Source organism: Numenius arquata, chromosome 6 (assembly GCF_964106895.1).
Source record: "Numenius arquata chromosome 6, bNumArq3.hap1.1, whole genome shotgun sequence".
NCBI classification, from domain to species: Eukaryota; Metazoa; Chordata; class Aves; order Charadriiformes; family Scolopacidae; genus Numenius; species Numenius arquata.
In genome coordinates this window covers 21382936-21401519 of record NC_133581.1, presented here as the reverse complement: position 1 = coordinate 21401519, position 18584 = coordinate 21382936, and the positions used below count along the sequence as shown (strand labels likewise).

The window sequence follows — 18584 nt, the reverse complement described above, 5'->3', positions numbered from 1 at the left end:
TTAATGCAAATTTTCAAAAATGAGGCACTTTGCTAAGTAATCCTGGAAGATTTAGATTACCTCAGTTTTATTCTATAAGGATCTGTACAATTTTACAACACGCGGTTTCAAGGCAAATAAGGTGCAGATGATAAAGCTGTCAAGAGAGATCTGATGGAGTAAGTTCTCAAATGTGATGTTTCCACATAAGTGGTGGGTTTGGTTCCTGCCTGGGACGGGTTTCCTTTGAGCTCTGTTAGCCGACCTACTGTTATGCTGGACTCTGAGTTCAGGAAACTTGTAGTACAGTTTTAAGGTTGAATTTGTATGGTTTTACGTGTGTCAATATAAAGTAGCATTCTGTTCAAAGCAAAAACAAAACAAAGACACACACACCCTCAATGCAAAAAAACCCCAAACAACCCCAAACTTGATGTGTGATTAAAATGAAGGGAAAAAGACATGTTAAGGGAAGATAGCAGAGGGCAGATAGCCTCTAGCGAGGCCACTCAGAGCATCATTTTCTCATAGAACATTTTGAGGGAAGGAGATTTGCACTGGTCTTTCAATTGTTTCTGGCTTTCTGAAGTCAGCAGCCACTTCTCAAAATCACCTCTACTAACTTTGATTGTCTCTCCTTGTCATGGAATTGTAAATAGTGCTCTTCCCTTACCTTATTAGGAGTGCTGCAACGAAAGCCTTAATTCATTCATGTTTGTTGAGTTGCACGAAGAATACAGAGATGAGTGTTCTGTAGGAATGTTTATAAAAATGAAGAAAGACTTGAAAAATGTAGGAGAAAATGAATGTGTGTCCTTATGAGAGCAGAGGTGTTGTGAGATGGAAAAAGTTAGAAGCAAGAGCTAAGACTTTCTCACTAGCTTTCATTGACAAGTGACAGAGCATTGCTTAACCTGCTGTATTTTATTTTTAAGCTAAGGAGGAACACTCACTATTCCACTCAGTGTATCAGCCATAAACTAAATTCTTCATCATTGATCACGACCAGTAGTTAATGCCCTGCTGCTTGTTAGTCATATATCCTGAAATGAAGCCAAGGCCAATTTAACTTCCTAACAAAACGGCTATTCACTGAGTGATTTATTGGAGCTATAAACTAAAACTAACAGTTTATTATCGTAACAGGTCTTTAAAAGGACAGAATTTTTCAGCACAGCTGAAAAACTCAACAGTATTTTGTGCCTTTCCAGAGCAGGGTAATTATTAAATAGTGGCACTGAAGCCAATTCTTTTGTGAAAAGTTTGAAAAATAGAATTTTTCAAAGATACCCATAAATATTGCTGGGCTTGTTAGATAATATTGAGGTGTGTATTTAAGTAAAATTGGTCGGATTGAGTTAGTGCTATCGATGCACCATACAAAATACAGCATTCCAGTGCAGAGATAATAATTTTCCAAGATCCAATGTCAGAGGAATGGCAAAAATATTTCTGCTTTAAAAGTCTTCGAGGCATGTGTAATGTTTAGTTCAGTGAATTTTCACAATTACTGGTTGTGCTTGGTGTTACTGAATTGTGTGAAAACCTCAATGGTTATCAAGTATGAATATTCAATAATTATTAAGATTTAAATACTTACAGAAACATTTAAGTACATTTTTGGCACCTTAGATTCAGTACTAAATTATTTCATTTGGGAGGGGGCCAAGAGTTCTTTAGCTAGAAAGACTTGATAATCACTACATAATTGCACTGTACAGATTAATAGAGACTACTGGACAGGCCTAGTGTCCAGTGAAGCCTTGCAACAAAGTGAAATCCATTCCAGCTTCAGAAGAGCACACCAGCATCAGAGTTCATCAGTGTCTCTTTCAGTTTTACAGGGTAAATTGCATGTGTTTAGTTCTATCTGTCACAAGCATTCAGTTCTGAAACTCTGGCTACCACTTCCCAAGTAAAGAGAACAGTTTCACTGTGGGGTTCCAGGTCCTGCACAAGCTCACTAACATACTTTCGCATGTATTGTACAGGTTGAAACAAGTGTGTCCTTCCTCTTCTAGATCAGTGCTTACCAGGTGAATATTCTCCTGACGGCTTCAAACCCTGTCTGCCATGTCCCCTTGGAACATACCAGCCTGAAGCTGGGAGAGTATCCTGCTTTCCCTGTGGAGGAGGTCTAACAACAAGACACAGTGGTGCATCCTTGTTTCAGGACTGTGAGACCAAAGGTAAGGACAAAGATTTGCTTGATGAACTGCATTGCTCTAAGGAAAAAGTAACTGCTGCTGCTCTAAGTGGGCCATTCAAAGAAGGGACATTCTCCTTTCAAGGGTCTCTCCTTCCAGGGGTCTCATAGTTGCCTTGCCTGACCTGGCTGCAAGGAAACTCAATAAAGTCTGAGTTCTTTTTAGAACTTATTTTTATACAAGACTCGAGAAGGGATTGGGAGATACATGGAAGTTGGTCAGTGTAGTCATTGATCTGTGAAGAGTCATATAAAGGAACAGCAGGGAGAAAAAAAGTCTCAGGGAAAGAAACCAAGACCAATATGCCTTATTGACATTTTTGGTTTGAGCACAGCAGCAACGTGACAATGTGGAGGAGGGACTTGCAGTCCTGGAGGATAAGTAAGAGAATAGTTTCTTCATGTTTATAAGGAGGAGCTGGGTTGGATGTCTTGTGATATACCTAAAAAGCTAGCATTCAGCTAAACCCTGCAGTATAGCCCTCTAAACTTCATCACAGTGGAGCTGACATGCAATCTGCTCCCAAGATTTTCCTCACAGGACTGAAAATCAGATGGGGATCATATCTTTAAAAATGAAGGAATTTCATTAGCATCTTAGCTAAAATGTAAAAAGCTGAAAGACAGCTATGAAGTTGTCTTTGAAAATGCTGATAAAAATATGTGTCCATGGAGAGCGATGAAATGTTAATCAGTATAATTATTTGCTCAGTGTCTTAAAGCACAGCTGAAAGAACATCACTTGTATCAAAATCACCTGAAAAAGAAGTGTTAATAGAAAAGCTACTGTTGTAGAGTAGAAATAAGGCATAGAAACAACATCCTGATGCAAACATTTGGTAGTGGTTTGGATTAAGAGATCTCTCTAGTGACAGTTAAGATATGTTTACTATTGAGAATTGCAACATAATAGAAGAATTTTGCAGTATGGTTGAAAAATTAATATTGCTGGCAATAATATGATAGCTAATAGATTTCTTCAGTGAAGAATCACTGAATCCACAAATGCTGTTGTTTCATACTTAATTTTGCAAAGTTAAAGCACCATGTTAAAAACCTTGGATCAAGATAAAAGGAACTGATTTCAGTTTTATTTAACATAAACAAAAAGAGGTCTATAAATTAGGTTCGGTTTTCAAATTAGAGCGGAGATTAAAGGCATTTTTTTTGTATTAACTGGATGAAGAGCTCAGGGATTTGCATGTGGAAGAGACCACATGAGACATGGAATCACAGATGCGAGAACTATTTGGAACTTGTATCTTAAGCATTTGGATTGGGGGTGGAGCATGTAGGGAAGGACTCCAGGCTGAGCTATCTGAATACAAAGCTCAACGAGACTAGAGTTATTTGGGAATAAGCAGAGCTTAAAAAGAATAGAAAAAAGGGACTGTGCAGCTGTCCCGGTTTGAAGTAAAACCGAACCAATTTTCTGTTCTGTAACTTTACATGCTACCTAGGCCTCCTCGAACTCTCTGAAATTAACGGCATATTGTGGAGAAAACTGCTCGTTCTCAGAATGATAAGACCAATGTTTGTGCTCCATGCCAAGGAATGGTATGCAGGGAGGCCCTTGCTTATACTTATTGCCATAACAACCAAGGTCAGCCAATTTCGTTATTTGCCCCCTTAGAGGGTCGGAAACGGAAAAAACGTAGAGGGGTCACATCGGTGGGGAGGAGTGGACAGGACAGGTGACCCAAACCTGACCAACTGGGGTATTCCATCCCATCTGCCCCATGCTCAGTATAAAAAGCTGAGGGATCAAAGGGTCAACCCCTTTCCTGCGATGGCCAACGTCCAGAGAGGACTCTGTCTGTTCATCTGCCTTTGATCCCAATCCGTGTGTTCCTGACTCCAGAGCTGGAATCCAGTTCCCATTCGTCACTGAGTCCAGTCTGGGACTTCCCCAGTGCCTGCTGGTGACGTGACTGTCATCCTGGGAGCTTGATACGGTTTTGTATATATTGTATCTATTTCATTATTTTCATCTTCATTTTTATTTTAATATTAATTCTTCATTAAAGTAGTTTAGTTCATTCTAAACTTCTGAATCTCCTTTATCTCTTTCTCCTCCTCTCTCCTCTTTTTGGGGGGGGGGGAAAGGGGGGGAAGGGCCATCTGTTGGTCCGGTTTTGGTAAATTCAGCCTAAACCACGACAGCAGCACAGAAAACTACATTTGAAAGGCAAGGTAGTGAATTATTTTGGTGTTGAGCTGAGAGGGATAAACTTGCCAAATGAGGCAAAAGGACTAGGAAAAGATTTTATTTTCATATTTTTTTTTTAGTCCCACAAAGAAAAACAGCAAGGAAAAAGAAGCAAGGTGGTAATGGTGTTAAAAGCAAAGATAATAAGTGACTCATGCTCTTGACTACTTTGTGAGGTTTCAGTACAGGTTATGATGGACATAGATGCAGAGTAGCTAAGCAAAATCAAATGAAAAGAAGAATATTAGAGAAGTAAGCAAAGGTGTTTGGCGTCCTCTATTTCTCAGATTGCAATAAGAGAAGAAAATCTACCCGTCTGCATGCAGGGAACTAGAAAAAAAGTTGCAGGTCTGCTAGAAATTTTTTCCCCTGTCTCATGTCTGTCTCTCTCATGTATAAAACCTCCATAAAATCTGTTAAGTTTATGAAAGAGTTTGTATGTCTGAATGGGGTCTCACTTTGGTGATGCAGGAGGTACTCTCGGCAAGCCTTGTGAGGGCTACAGCTTATGTGTCTAGCTAACATGATGATTTATGTGACATGATGAAATAAAGTAGCAGCAGATCTGGTGGAGGTGGCTGTACCGAGTCATGGCCTGTTGTTGCAAGACAGTGTGAGATCATGAGAGAAGGCAGCGATATACCTGTTTAGTCACTGATATCGATGCAACATGGCGCTTGTAGAGGGCCCACATCTTTCACCTCTGCTCGTGGTGAGTTGATCAGAGGGGTATACTAGGATGCAGCAGCAGTGCACGTGCGGCTTGGCATAAGCTGGCGAGAAAGAGAGGTTTAGTTAGTATTTCACAGAATCACAGAATCACAGAATCACCTAGGTTGGAAGGGACCCTTTAAGATCATCTAGTCCAACCAATAAAAAAAAAAAACAAAACAAAAAAACCAAAAAAAAAACCACACCACACACACACAACATTCCACACACAACCCACACACACACCACCACACCACCCAACACTAATCCATATCCCCGAGCACCATGTCAACTCCTCTCTTGAATACCTCCAGGGATGGTGCCTCAACCATCTCCCTGGGCAGCCCATTCCAATGCCTGATAACCCTTTCAGTAAAGAAATATTTCCTAATATCTAACCTGAACTTCCCCTGGCGTAACTTGAGGCCATTACCCCTTGTCCTATCATCTGTAACTTGGGAGAAGAGACCGACCCCCACCTCTCTACAGCCTCCTTTCAGGTAGTTGTAGAGAGCGATAAGGTCTCCCCTCAGTCTCCTCTCCCCAGACTGAACAACCCCAGCTCCCTCAGCCTCTCCTCATAAGAACAGTTTCCACAAACAGTTCGTCTTCCTTGTTGAATGTCAGTGGGTAGACCGCTTGGTAACACGCTTTTCTACTTGGTGCCTTGCTTACAAAATCATAGTGATTATGCTCACTCCCCCATGTCTTCTGTTACTGCTTCTACACAGAACTGCTCTATAGTGTTGCTTTTGGGATTTTTGAACTTGCACAAAGTTACCTGATGAACCAAAATCTGCTCATTTACCTCTGCTTTATTACACTCATAGTTTATGAATATGGCATTTCAGTTATTGATATTATCATAAGTCCTATAAAAATGCATAAAATTGCATTTTAATGTGCTACTGCCACTTTTTAAAACCATGCTGTGTATTTAATTACTCTCCAGTTCAGTGTTCTCCTGGCCATTTTTATAATACCACGACACATCGGTGTATTCGCTGCACAGTTGGGACATACCAGCCTGAGTTTGGACAAAATTACTGCATTTCATGCCCTGGAAACACCACTACTGATTTTGATGGGTCAACAAATGTAACACAGTGCAAAAGTAAGTACAGCAAGATGGCTTTGATGATCTGTTACAAGTGAAAAGACTGGGCCATTAATATTCAGAGTGGCCTGAAGGGCAAAATTTAGGTTTGCTCCAAGGAGCTTAGAGAGAAGACAGTGGTGTCACTCCTCTTTTGCTGTCTGTGTGTATCTTATCCCATGTGGCTTACTGAGGTCCCCAAGAGATCATTTCTGCAGACTAGTTCCATCATTCTTCTTAAAGTAAGCGATGATTGTGTCTTGCCAGCTGGTGCTGGGTCACTCTGGGTCTTGCTATTAAATCTTTTCTCCCATGATATAGCAGACAGAGTTTATGTTCTGGGCACCCTCATTTCTTTCCCTTATATTAAAATGAATGGAAGTTTGCTTGCAAAACTTCGTAGCTCTAGTAACCATTTCTTCTTAATAGCAACCTTTGCAAGAGGGAATTAGAAAGAGAGCCACTGTTCGAGATTATGGTAGCTGTAGTGTGGGAAGCTGAGGGTAAATTAAAGAGGGGAAAATAGCAGGCAGAGAGGCGACTCCTCAGAAGAACTTCTGGAGACACTTATATACACACAGATGTATACACACATACATAGAAATAAGTTTCTAGGAACTGCATGTCTCACAAAAAATCTGTTCCCTGGGCGTGTCACACCTGCACATCACTGTTATGGTGCTGTAGTGCCCACACCCTTGTGGCCACACAGAGTTGGGGAGCACAGGCTCCTGCACTGGGCTTCACCCTCTCTTACTGCCGGCAATGCTGATGTGTGCAGAGAGAGGGCCTGCTATACTCCTATTTTGTGCTGCTGCAGGCATGGTGCCTGAGCAGAGCGCCTCAGACTCCAGTTAGACTTCAGCTCATACTTCTATTAAAATGTTCTGTCTGGTACAAGCAAGTGGAATATCCTCACGTGACCATTTTTATGTCTTCTTACAACTGCCTTGCCACTTGTCTGTGGCCTGGTCCATAGCCCCTGCTGTGTTAATGGGGGCTAGTCTGTATTTTTACATCTCAACAATAATTAAAACAGAAAGGCAGAAGCAGGAGCAGTGTGAAGCTGGCAGAGAACTGTGCCTGATTCAGATGCAAACAGAAAAGTTTGTGTGTCTGTCACCCATGTACTAAGAGTGACTGCAGAGAGCTGTAGGATGACCTCACTTTGTCAGTCCTGTGTACTGTATTGCTTTTTCAGATAGACAGTGTGGAGGTGAATTGGGAGATTACACTGGATATATCGAATCACCAAACTATCCTGGGGACTATCCTGCGAATACTGAATGCACTTGGAATATTAACCCACCACCAAAGCGCCGTATTCTGATTGTGGTTCCAGAAATATTTCTACCAATAGAAGATGAGTGTGGAGACTACCTGGTGATGCGAAAAAGCTGTAAGTCTGAAATATCTACTGAGGCATATGGTGTATCTATCTCAGTGTGCAACACAGGTTTCTTATGTGCATTACTGTTAACATAAGGTAAATGTAGCCTGACTAGCCTTTACTTATGAGTAGAAATGTTTTTAAATGACCAATTGAGAAATCCTATTTGGTAATGCTGCTCCATAGGTTCAGGTGAAATAAGGGTGCAAGGCTATGATGTGTCAGTGAACTCTGAGAGAAATATTATTCAGAAGGGGTAGATGGTTCAAGCTAACTAGTCATGAATTATGCTAAGCAATTCTAGTCTGGGTTAGGAAAGAAGAGATGCTTGCTAGTCCCCACAGGTGCCTGATGTGTGAATAAAGAGCTTCAGTTTCCAGTATAGGTACATCGTTCAAACAGTAGACTGTTTTTTAGGAAAAGGGAAAACATTCCTTGACTAAGAAGTCACTCATTGATGGCTTGCCATCCACTGATCGCCTGCCACATTTTGAGGAGTTTTCTTAACACCAGCAAGCATTTTTTTGTCATGGTAGTTTAACCTATTTTCTAATTGTTCGTTAGTATGAAGCATTGTCAGGTAACTGCCTATTGTGTGTTTTCTTTGAAAGCTTCTTCCAACTCAGTGACCACGTATGAAACCTGTCAAACCTACGAACGCCCTATAGCTTTCACTTCTAGGTCTAAGAAATTGTGGATCCAGTTCAAGTCAAACGAAGGGAACAGTGCCAAAGGATTCCAAGTTCCTTATGTAACGTATGATGGTAAGCGGGTGTGAGCAGCTGAGCCTATGTGGGCTAGTGCAGCTGCAGCAGTGCAGAACTCCTTGTGGGCTCCTTGACCCCGCTAAGCAGCAGGGTAACCCAGCGCTCTTAGCAGTGTCACTGCGAGACTACTTCCAGTAGCTGTTTTCATCTAAAGCTAGTTTAAGGAATTCTGCATTGCATTGCAGTCTTAGTGCCATTGTATTTCCAGTCTTCCACAGGCCTAAACAAAGAGCTTGGGTTCTGGGACCTGACCTGCAAAACGCAGAGCTGAAAGCCAGAATCTGGGTTTTATGCATTTTTGTGACTTCCCAGTTCTGGGTTGCTTCAAGTGGCAACAGAGTGCTCCCAGTTAGGAATTGGGCAGAGGGCGCAGGTGCCTCTGCTTTATTATGTTGCTGCTACCATCTGTAATCTAGTGCCAGATAGAAAAATATCTACTTTGAAAAGAAGCTTGAGGGGCAAGAGTTTCACCCTGTCCTTGTCAGAGTCACCAGGAGTGAAACTGGAGCTGATGCTTTGCACTTCAGCATAAAGGGTATGGAAACGATATGGCATGTTTCTTTTTGCACTTTGTTAACTGTGAAGGAGTTGTCCTCACTGGTGTGCAGAGTTTCATCAACAGTGGATAATTAATTTTTCAGGATACCTCTCCTTTTGAAGCATTTCAAGTTTTGATTGGCCAAGGGAATTTGCCTTTTAAGAAAGTTTCCTCTTACTTCCTTTCTCCCTCACCGCCTCCTTGCCATAGAAAGAAATCAATAACAGGTTGTGGATATTTACATATAAATTTCTGCAGTGCAGTTGGTTTGAAGTGGGCTACTTGGTTACAGTATGCATTTACAATCCTAGGCGCATTATGACTTCTTTTGCTTTTGACAAATTGATGCTGAACAGCTCAGCAGACTATCTTGTTTTCATTTAAGCAGTATTTGTAGTTTCTTTTCAGAATAGCATTTGGAATATTTTCTGACTGCTAATTTGAAGGCCAAGCACCACTAGTTCTTTTTGGGGTAGGGCTTACATGTGTAACCGAGGGAGGTATTGAGTATGTAAGTGACGTGAACCTGCAAATGACTCTCTTGTGCATTCCCCATAGAGGATTACCAAGAACTAATAGAAGACATTGTTCGGGATGGTAGACTTTATGCATCTGAAAATCATCAAGAAATACTTAAGGTATATTCCTTCCACTAAACATGTTGGTTTTGGTTGAAAATGGCACTATTATTTTCCAGTGAGGTTGCCTCCTGCACTGCACTAGACTCTTGGTGCACTTACTTAGACACATGCTACTTCAGGGAAGTGGGGTAAATCAGCACATCCTGATTGTGCAGAGCATTAGATGTGAGACCCTGTGTCCAGGAGGATTAAAGGTGAATCAGAGCTACTAGGGGAGAAACCTGTGGTGAAGACACCTCCTTGAGCCTCATGTAGGCTGGGCTGGAAGGAATCGGTGGAGCAAACTGAGGGACGTGGCATTTCATCTCTTGGAGAAGCACTTGGTGCTGCTACTTGTAACCTGTAGATTATCAAGGGCTTTTCTTCCCTGGATGAAACAAATCTCTTCATGTATTTCACTTCTCTGACCTTGGTTAGGGGACAGCTGCATGGGCAAGTTAGGTGGATGTCATCCCAAGTAAACCTTTCTTTTGCTGGATTTGAGATGCAGTGTTTGTTTTGTGTTTTTTGGGGGGTTTTCCCTCTTTTGTTTGCTATTCTTGGAAGTATGAGGAGGGGAGAAATCCTGGTGCCACTAATGATAAATGTGAAACTGCAGTGACTTCCCTGGGGCCTGAATGTCAGCCTTGCTCTACTAGTTTCTGAGCCCCTGAAACATTAGTACTTGAAAAGTAAAATGCCCGTAATCTTTTATGAGTTAATCAGTCATTAAGCTTTGGTGATACTGACCCTAACTCCTCTGTGGAATTACTGTAAAATCTGCTTTCTGTTTTTTAGGACAAGAAACTGATAAAAGCATTGTTTGACGTGTTGGCACATCCACAGAACTACTTCAAGTACACAGCCCAAGAGTCAAGAGAGATGTTCCCAAGATCCTTCATCCGGCTGCTGCGCTCTAAAGTTTCCAGATTTCTGAGGCCTTACAAATAGTTGGCACTGTACTTAAAACACTAACCAGCCCTGAACATACACAGAGGGGTTGTGGTAGGTGGGGCTGCTGTCTGTGTTTTACACACTGGCAGAGAAACTTCAGGGAAGCTTGCCAGCTCCATTCTTGGCAGATTTTGGCTTTCTCGGCTAATATAAATATTTTGGTGAACAGAATTTTGATTCCTTTCCAGATAATACCTTTTGGGTACCAAGGATACTTCATGGGTCTCTGAATTAGAGACTGCCCATAATTTCTTTAACCAAATGGTGCCAAGCAGAAGTTTGTAGAGCTCTGTCCTGTTGCTTCATCAGCAACTCCAAAAGCTAATGAGGACAGACAGGCTAAGTAGTGTGGTTTGGGATGAACTCTGGGCTGCCATTAATGCATGTTACCTCAATAAAGCTGGGTTCATGTTTGGTCTCGCTGAAAGTGAGAACTAGATTGATATCTCTCTTAACTTTTGCTACGCAGGAAATTCAGAGCTAAGATTGAAATAGTTTTAGTCCAAACCAGTGAGTCCAAGAATTGCACAAGGTGAAATTTTTCTCTGAACTATATGTTGTATGAGGCATATGGAGGAATAAGCAAAGGGTTGAATATTAGCTTGAATGCTCTGGGTCTGGGTCGCACTGTGTTCATGCTGATGACCTGTTGGTGTAAACTGAGTGATACAAGAATAAAACCAGGACACCACAGTAATGGAAAACAGACCCTGATCTGCTGGACACTTCCATTTTGGACTGGCTGCAAATATTACAACACAACAGGTTCTTTGCTAAACCCCAGTGCACTCTCCCTTTGCTTAGGCCTGGGACAGTGTGAGGCATTGGCTCTTTCAAGTAGTATAAAATTCTGTTCTCTGAGCACCTGCAGTTGAACACACAAGCCCCATTTTAAATGCAGGCTTTGCGTAGATTATGCTCTTTTACATCACTGTTTAAACCTGTATAAGGTTCTTATATGAGCCTCAATCCTTATATTTCTTATCTTGTCTGAGCACCTTGCAATGACCTTGTTGAGCAGAGAAGGGCTGCTTTCCCTGTCTTGCTAGGGAGAAGTAGACATACAAAGATATTCCTCAACCAGACTCCGGCTGCAAACGTCGTCTATGGCACAATGCCGTTCAACATTCCCAAACTGTGTCCTTTTCCTCTGGTTGTGTTTCTTATGTGAGAGAAGGCTATTCTGAAAGGGCCCGTAGGGAGAACTATGCTGATCAAAACGTTTTTGTTGTCTCAGTGCTTTTCTGTCCACATTTAACGTTACATCACTGTCCTCTGACCATGCAAACCACTTCCTCACTGCAATGTACCTTCTGGGCCTTCTATCTTGAAGGGAGTTGGCCGCAGTCCCGCTCATTTGGAGATGGAGTTACAACCTCTATCTGTCGGTCACTGGCAGTGCTGAGCGGTGCAATGGGCACCAACCTTTCTTTGTGCGCCCCCTTAGGGAAGATACAGATGTCTTGAAGGTGGCCAGGACAAATGCTTCCTTTCCTAGGGTATGGAGTCAGATGTCCCCAGGTTTCATTGCATTGGTATGTGGTATTTAACTGTTGTATGTGAATAATACCACATCCACAGTGTGACACATGAAACTCTCATTGAGAGCCGGGGTATGAATCTCTTCCCTATGCTGTTAAGAGCAAATGAATACAACAAATGCAACATTGCTGAACTGTCGTGTCATGGCAGCCCTGTTCTGGGGCACATGAGGCAGTGCAGCATGTCTTGTGGTAAGGACATATCTTGGTCACAGTGTGATGGGAAGGGACAGTGGCCTTAGGCCATGGCTGGTGAGCAGAGCCCTCTCAGGATAGGGTGATGTGATGCTGTGTTCCTCTTGCTGCTTCCCAGAGAGAATTCCCATGGTCTGAGCAGAGGAGGGAAATGGTTTGAGTTGCTGCCAAGAGGGAGAACTGTCCCCTAACTGGCTGCACTGGGGCTCCTGCTCCAGCTTAAGATCATCTTGTCGATTCCTGTGGCAGGGTGGTGAGCATCCATTCCAGGAATGGCCTGCCAGACCTGCAGCAAAGGGGAGCAAACAGGCTTGGGGGGAGGAGGGAGGCAGGGAGTGAATTAGCAGAACACAGGGGAACTACTGTTCATGGCTTCCCATGCCAGATGCAGTGTGTCAGTGCATCGCAACAACCCACCAACCATCTTTGTGTGGCAACAGAGCACTTTGCGATAGTTAAGATTCTGCAGTTCTGCTCCAAGTGCATGGGTGAGTTAGAGACCTGCTGGTGGGGAACTGGGAGGAGAGGACCATGGCACACCAGCTTCTGGGCCAAGCCCAGCAGACTGGCTTTGTGGTGGTCTGTGTCCTCTCTGCCAAGGGAGGCAAGCCAGTTCTTGCTGTATTGCCTCCAAAGAAGGCTGCAGATATGTACAGTTCTGCTTCATGTTGCTGAGTGACACACAAATCGGAGTGATTGGTTTTGTCAAGGCTTCAAGAAAACAAAAGTTGCAAAACATCCAAATATTTTTAATTGGTGAAATTGGGCTTTCCTTCTCTGTGCATGAGTTACTGACTTGAGCCCTGGGTTCATTGCACTGCCCCTCATCTCATAGGGCACACTCTTCTAGCTCTGCACAGCTGCTGTGGGCCCAGCGTCTCGCCTTTGGTCTGTGCGGTGGATCTTGACTTTGCCTCTCCGTTGCCCCGGTGTGTGCAGGCCATTTCCATTGCTGTCTGTGGAAGGAGAGGAGTGTATCAGTGTGGTCTACCTTCCGAGCCTGAGGAGAAAAACCTGCCCTTTCTTGAAGAAGAATCCACAGCCCTATTAGTCTTCTACACAAAAAGTAAATGACTTGGAAGCACTTCTGTTACCCTTGATTTAACATTAAAATTTCCCCTTTTACTGTAGATCTTGCGTGTTCAGTAAAAAGCGAAAAGGGAATTTTTGCCATCTTGAATATTGGGAGAAGCAATAATTGTGGCAGAATGTTGTACCACTTGGCATTGTATCTTCATAGCGATGGTAGTGGCTCTGTAGAAATTCTAATTTCTACTTTCTGTGTGGTTGTAGACTGATGTTATTTTTTTGGCAACAAATGATTAAAAAATGTTTAACCTTATAAAACAGGATTTAACTTTGTAAATAATAATTAGCATTAACTGGATGACTTAATGTCACCTACATGAGATAAGCATAAGGATCTTTTTTATGATTGTAAATTAATGTAAATTTTTCAGACTGTTACTCTTTACAAGAGAAATAAACCAGTGAACTTTTAGTTGCATGAAAACCTTGGGTAATATTTTTAATTGTCTTTGCTGTGTTAAATAATAGTTTTGTGACAAAATTAATGGTTGTGCAGCAAGTTATTGCACATCAAATAGACTGTCCTGGGAACACCTGCTTACCTTAGCATTCTGTTTCATGTAATATATTATTAGCCTGCATCTATACCCATAAAGATACAATTCTTCATATATTTAGTGGTGCATATATTTCTGGCCAGTATCATATCAGAATTATCCTGGTATTAATTCTAATAATTACGCTAAAAATGTCTCCTATATGATGAGCTGGAGTCAATTGGCCTATTGTAACCAGCTGTATGAAGACAGAACAAACTACTTAAAGTAACTCCAAAGTATTTTATTACTTTATAGATTAACTTGATTTTTTTTTCTAAAAAAATAAACAAAAAACCAGAAACCCCCTTGTTTAATTTTAAAAATAATTAAAAAAACCCAACCAAAACAACAAAGTGAAAACCCATGTTAGGGCACAAATTCCCAGAATATTTTTAAAATTACACCACAGTTTCATCGGAGCTTTTAATTAAATCCATTGACTTCATTTCTTAGAATTAAAAGATAGAGTTAGGTCATAGGAAATTATAAATGAGTTGATCTATAGTATTTTAATACTGTTTTTCTGTATTTGTTACTGTGATATTATGTGGAGATATTAGTTGTAGTCAATCTATCAAAATTTTATAAAATTTATCCCAATATCTTCTCCTTAATTTTTTTGTTGGACCCTTAGCTTTCTTTGATCACAGTGTCAAGGACTGATTTGTATTAAACTATAGCCATCCAGGTTAATTTGGTACAGTTTTGGAAGATACTGTGTAATTCAGCTGTTAGCTGTAGAAAGCTGACACTAGTTTATACAGAAAAGACAGCAAAGTAAATGACATGGGAATGAAGAAGTCATGGAAAAGTATGATGACTACAGGCTAATCATAGCAGAAAACTGCATTACTCAAATATTCTTCCTGAAATTGTGAATGCTGCCACCTGCGAGATTGCAGTGATGGACACATGAGTGTTCAGGTACCCATCAGGATAGGGGATGTCAATATGAACTATCTTGTGACCTTCCAGAACAGTGAGAGCTGAAATTCTGACTGGGCCTCTGGGTGTTTACATAATAGAAATAAGTAATAATGGAATATAGAGAGCAAGAGTTGAAGCTTATTTAAATCAAAGGAATCAAAAGAGGTCTGATGCGCATAAGAAGGAAGGAATGGTATTACGATAAACCTTGGAAAGAGAACACAAGGCTGGTGGTCCACAAATATTTCTGAATTAAATAAACTTAAATGCAAATGCTTTTTATATCATGCATATAGATGGCATCCTGTAAATGTAATAGATGCTGAATGCAACACCTATCACAACTAAAATATGCACAAACTTTCTATCTTCTTTTTAATGCTGCTCCATTCAAACTTTATGTTCAAGGCTGCTGTTAGAGGAGACAGACAAGTACTTCTTAAAGAGCTTGAGCCGAATTCAAAGTGGGTACAAGTAGATTTGTTTCTAGGCATCCCTGGAACCAACCTGTCCTATAACACATCTGGCTACTGCCCATTTCGTTTGAACAATTCTTTTGCTCATAGGCAGATTTTCACTCTGTTGTGGAGTTCTCCTTTCCACAACATGTATTCTGCTGTCACTGGAAAACACCCATGAGCAGTGATGCAAGCAGAGCACCTGTGGGGAAAACAGGAGTCGGAGTATTCAAGGGATAGATTCCACTCTCAGAAGGTAAGTTCATGTTGTTTTTCTCCAAGTCAGTGCAAATTATGTATGACTCTGCATACTGCTCTTTCAACCTACCTTACTGAACCACTTTAAGCATTTAAAAAACAACAGAAAAAAATCTTTCTCTGTTTAAATATATACGCTAGTGCTGTTGATGCTCAGATTAAACAAATTTTGAATAGTAGTAAACTTTTTTTTTAAGTCCATCTAGTAAAGCCTGTTTAGTACACAATGAAAAAAATAAGTCGGAAAAGATGACCTTGAAATCTTTTTCCTTATTGAACATGTCTATAAGTATAGAGTTCATTAAGGAAACTTGGTCACACTGGCAGGCTGCTAAACTTTATCTAATGCAACTGAAGCTGGCTTTCTTCGCTGGGAAGTTTATTCAATAAGCAATGTAGACTTAGAAACCTGGATAATTAATCACGTGCCATGAAATTTCCCATCTGTGATGATTCTGGGGCTCAGGAAGTGAGAGGTTCATAGATTTAAGGAGAGAAATAGTTGCATTGGAAGCTGAAAAATTCTGAAGTGGTCGCTTAAGATGCAATTTTTTTTTAGTAGTTCTTAGATCAAGTGTTTCATGTTATACCAAGAACTCTACAAACATTCACGAAACACTTATGTACAGAGTAAGCTTATGCTTAACTAGGTTTAGAGAAAGCTTCATCTTGTGTGCCTGAATCTAATATAGCAGTGGTGGCCTGATTGTGGGTTTTGTGCATTTTTTCCGCTTGCTGTGCTAGAAGAAATAGAACAAAATACTAATCATGAACAGGAACCTTCATGGGAGCTGGATGTAGAATCTCTATCTGGAAATAAGTTCAGAAGATTAAGTGTAAAGGTATGTTAAATACACACATCTGTGTGTGTGTCTGTATATATTACATACGTATGTATTTGACAAGAAGATAGTCACGTGTGTAATGGCTGTCATGAAAGAAGAATGCAAAAAATATAGTTTGTGAGTGGAAAAAATGAGTGAAAGTTTAAAAAAATGCAGCAAGCTGGCCCAGGAGGCAAACTTGGACAGAATGGGATGCTGGGCAGGGTGGGTGCAGGGGGCTCTGTGTGTAGGTAGCTGGTGGGGTGCAGTGCTGGCTGCAGGTTCCTTCTGTGTTCCTTCTGTGTCTGCCCAGGCCTCCCCTTGCCCTTTGAAGGGACAACCACCTGCAATGAGACAACAAGGGGCTTTGCTTCCCACAGCCCGATGCCCTGACCTGGCATCAGGCTGCTGCCTTGGGGTGACCTGGGAACCCTGCATGGGCAGGGCTGGCTGGGCTGGAAGGGCTCCCCAGGGGCCCTGCACTTTGGTGTACGCCAGCTGCAGGCATAGACAAATATGTGAAAACGATGAGAAATGGAAGGCTCTGAAGCTGGCAGCCTTAGAGGTGTGTAAAAGGGTGGGCAGGGCAGGGAGCAGGCAGCTAGGACAACATGGGGCACTTGAGGCTGGCCAGCATTATAGGTGAGGAGCCTGCTGGCTCAGTGTTGATGTTCTGGTAGCCCTCAGGGGCTGCTGTAGGACCTGCAAGGCTGGGGGTGTGGTATTTGCGGTTTTCTGTGTTCATCTGCATGCCCCCAAAATGGTAGGAAAGAATTGTGCTTAAGCAAAAGAGCAAAGGCTTCAAATACACCTCACGTTTCCATTTGGAGATACCAAAAGTCCGTTAGTTGTGACTATTTGCTGTCAGTGTGGTTTGCTCTGGATTTAGAGCCAGAGGTTTGGAGTTGCTTGTCACTCTGTTAGCACTTGCAACTGTCTCACACCCTCTTTGTGACCAGGCTCCACAGCTACACGTCCCGTCACCGGTTGGAAGACCTGTTGCAAAATGCCAGCTCAGCTGGCTCCTGGAGGTGCTGCCTGGACTATAACCCAGCTGTGGAGAGCAGCTTAGGGTAACAGAGGGGATCATGATTTTTCTGGGGTTTAATGTGGAAAGTAAGAAAGCACTACTGAAAACTGGGAATTCAGCATCTGCGTGTCCAGCAGACAAGCCTGTCTGTGACACAACCCTGCTCGTGAATTTGGGTGGCCCCCAGTTTGCTGTTACTGATGTAGCGCCGGTGTGAGGGGTTGTGTGGAAAAGCTGAGAGGTACCAGTTATTAAAAACAGGACTGGCAGAAAAGTGCTCAAGGGGCCTCTCTGGCTTACATAGCGTAACTATTGCGCCCCGGCTCCCGTAGGTGCTAATTCTCTCAGCAAACTTACAAAAATAAAACCCTGAAAAGGCTCATCCATGCTGAGAACAAGCACCTTCATTCAGTGGAAGAAGGAAGCTTAGCTCTAGCAACTGAATGCTCAACACTGCAGGCATTGCTGTCTTCCTCAGCTAGTCCAGAAAGCCCCTCAGCCAGTGCCTGTGGCGCGAGATGGATGAAGCACTGCTGATATTACAAAGCACATTACAAATACATGTCCCAGATCTGCACAGGACACATGTCCAGCCTGACCATTTGCTCTTGGAGTGGATAACAGAGGCCCATAGCTCTCTGTCCCAGCAGGATGTGTTTCCACAGGCAGTAATGGAGAAGGAAAATCTGATGCTGAAGGTGGTCTGTCTTAGGGGTGCTGTGGGCACGTGCTCTGGCCCACCTTCATGTTAAGAGGTTAGAGCCTCATCCCTCCCTCAGACACCTCTCAGGGTCCATTCTTGCCTGGCATATTGGGGAGGGGCTCAAATAAGGAGATTTTTTAGGACCTGGGGAGCTGTGTTAATGAGTCATAAGTTGTGGTGGCCTACATGAAGCTGCTGTTCCTGGGGGTGTTGGGAGACCGCAACTCCCTGTGATACCTACCCTGTTTGTGCTGCATGCTTTACAGGGCTCAGGGCTGTGCCCAGGCAGTGGGGTACCATCCACAGGGCTCCCCACGAGAGGGCAGCATGTGGCCCTAAGAAAGAGGAAAAAAAAAAAAAAAAGAAAAGCCATTAAAACCTGTGCTGACAAGGTAAGTTTTAGGTCAGGTCTTCTGTAGCAGGAGGCCTAAATCAGTCTGCTGAACCTTGGGGGCTTCGTTAACACAACAGCTCGTGGTGTCCTTCTGTCTTCCTGCACAGATGTGTGAATGAACTGAGGACTTGATCTCTTGGGCTGGCTTCATCAGCT

The 18584-nt window shown here is 42.4% G+C and overlaps 1 protein-coding gene across 1 annotated transcript in view; it reads left to right on the top strand.

Annotated features, from left to right (window-relative positions):
* The window catches only part of SCUBE2 (signal peptide, CUB domain and EGF like domain containing 2), a 42941-nt gene extending 31871 nt beyond the window's left edge, over positions 1–11070 (top strand). Inside the window, exons 17-22 of the mRNA XM_074148721.1 lie at positions 2001–2168; positions 6058–6219; positions 7403–7600; positions 8203–8355; positions 9455–9534; positions 10315–11070. Coding sequence (XP_074004822.1) covers positions 2001–2168; positions 6058–6219; positions 7403–7600; positions 8203–8355; positions 9455–9534; positions 10315–10467 — 914 coding nt within the window. The 3' untranslated portion in view covers positions 10468–11070. The remainder of the gene's footprint in view (positions 1–2000; positions 2169–6057; positions 6220–7402; positions 7601–8202; positions 8356–9454; positions 9535–10314) is intronic.
* Positions 11071–18584: the final 7514 nt, after the last annotated feature.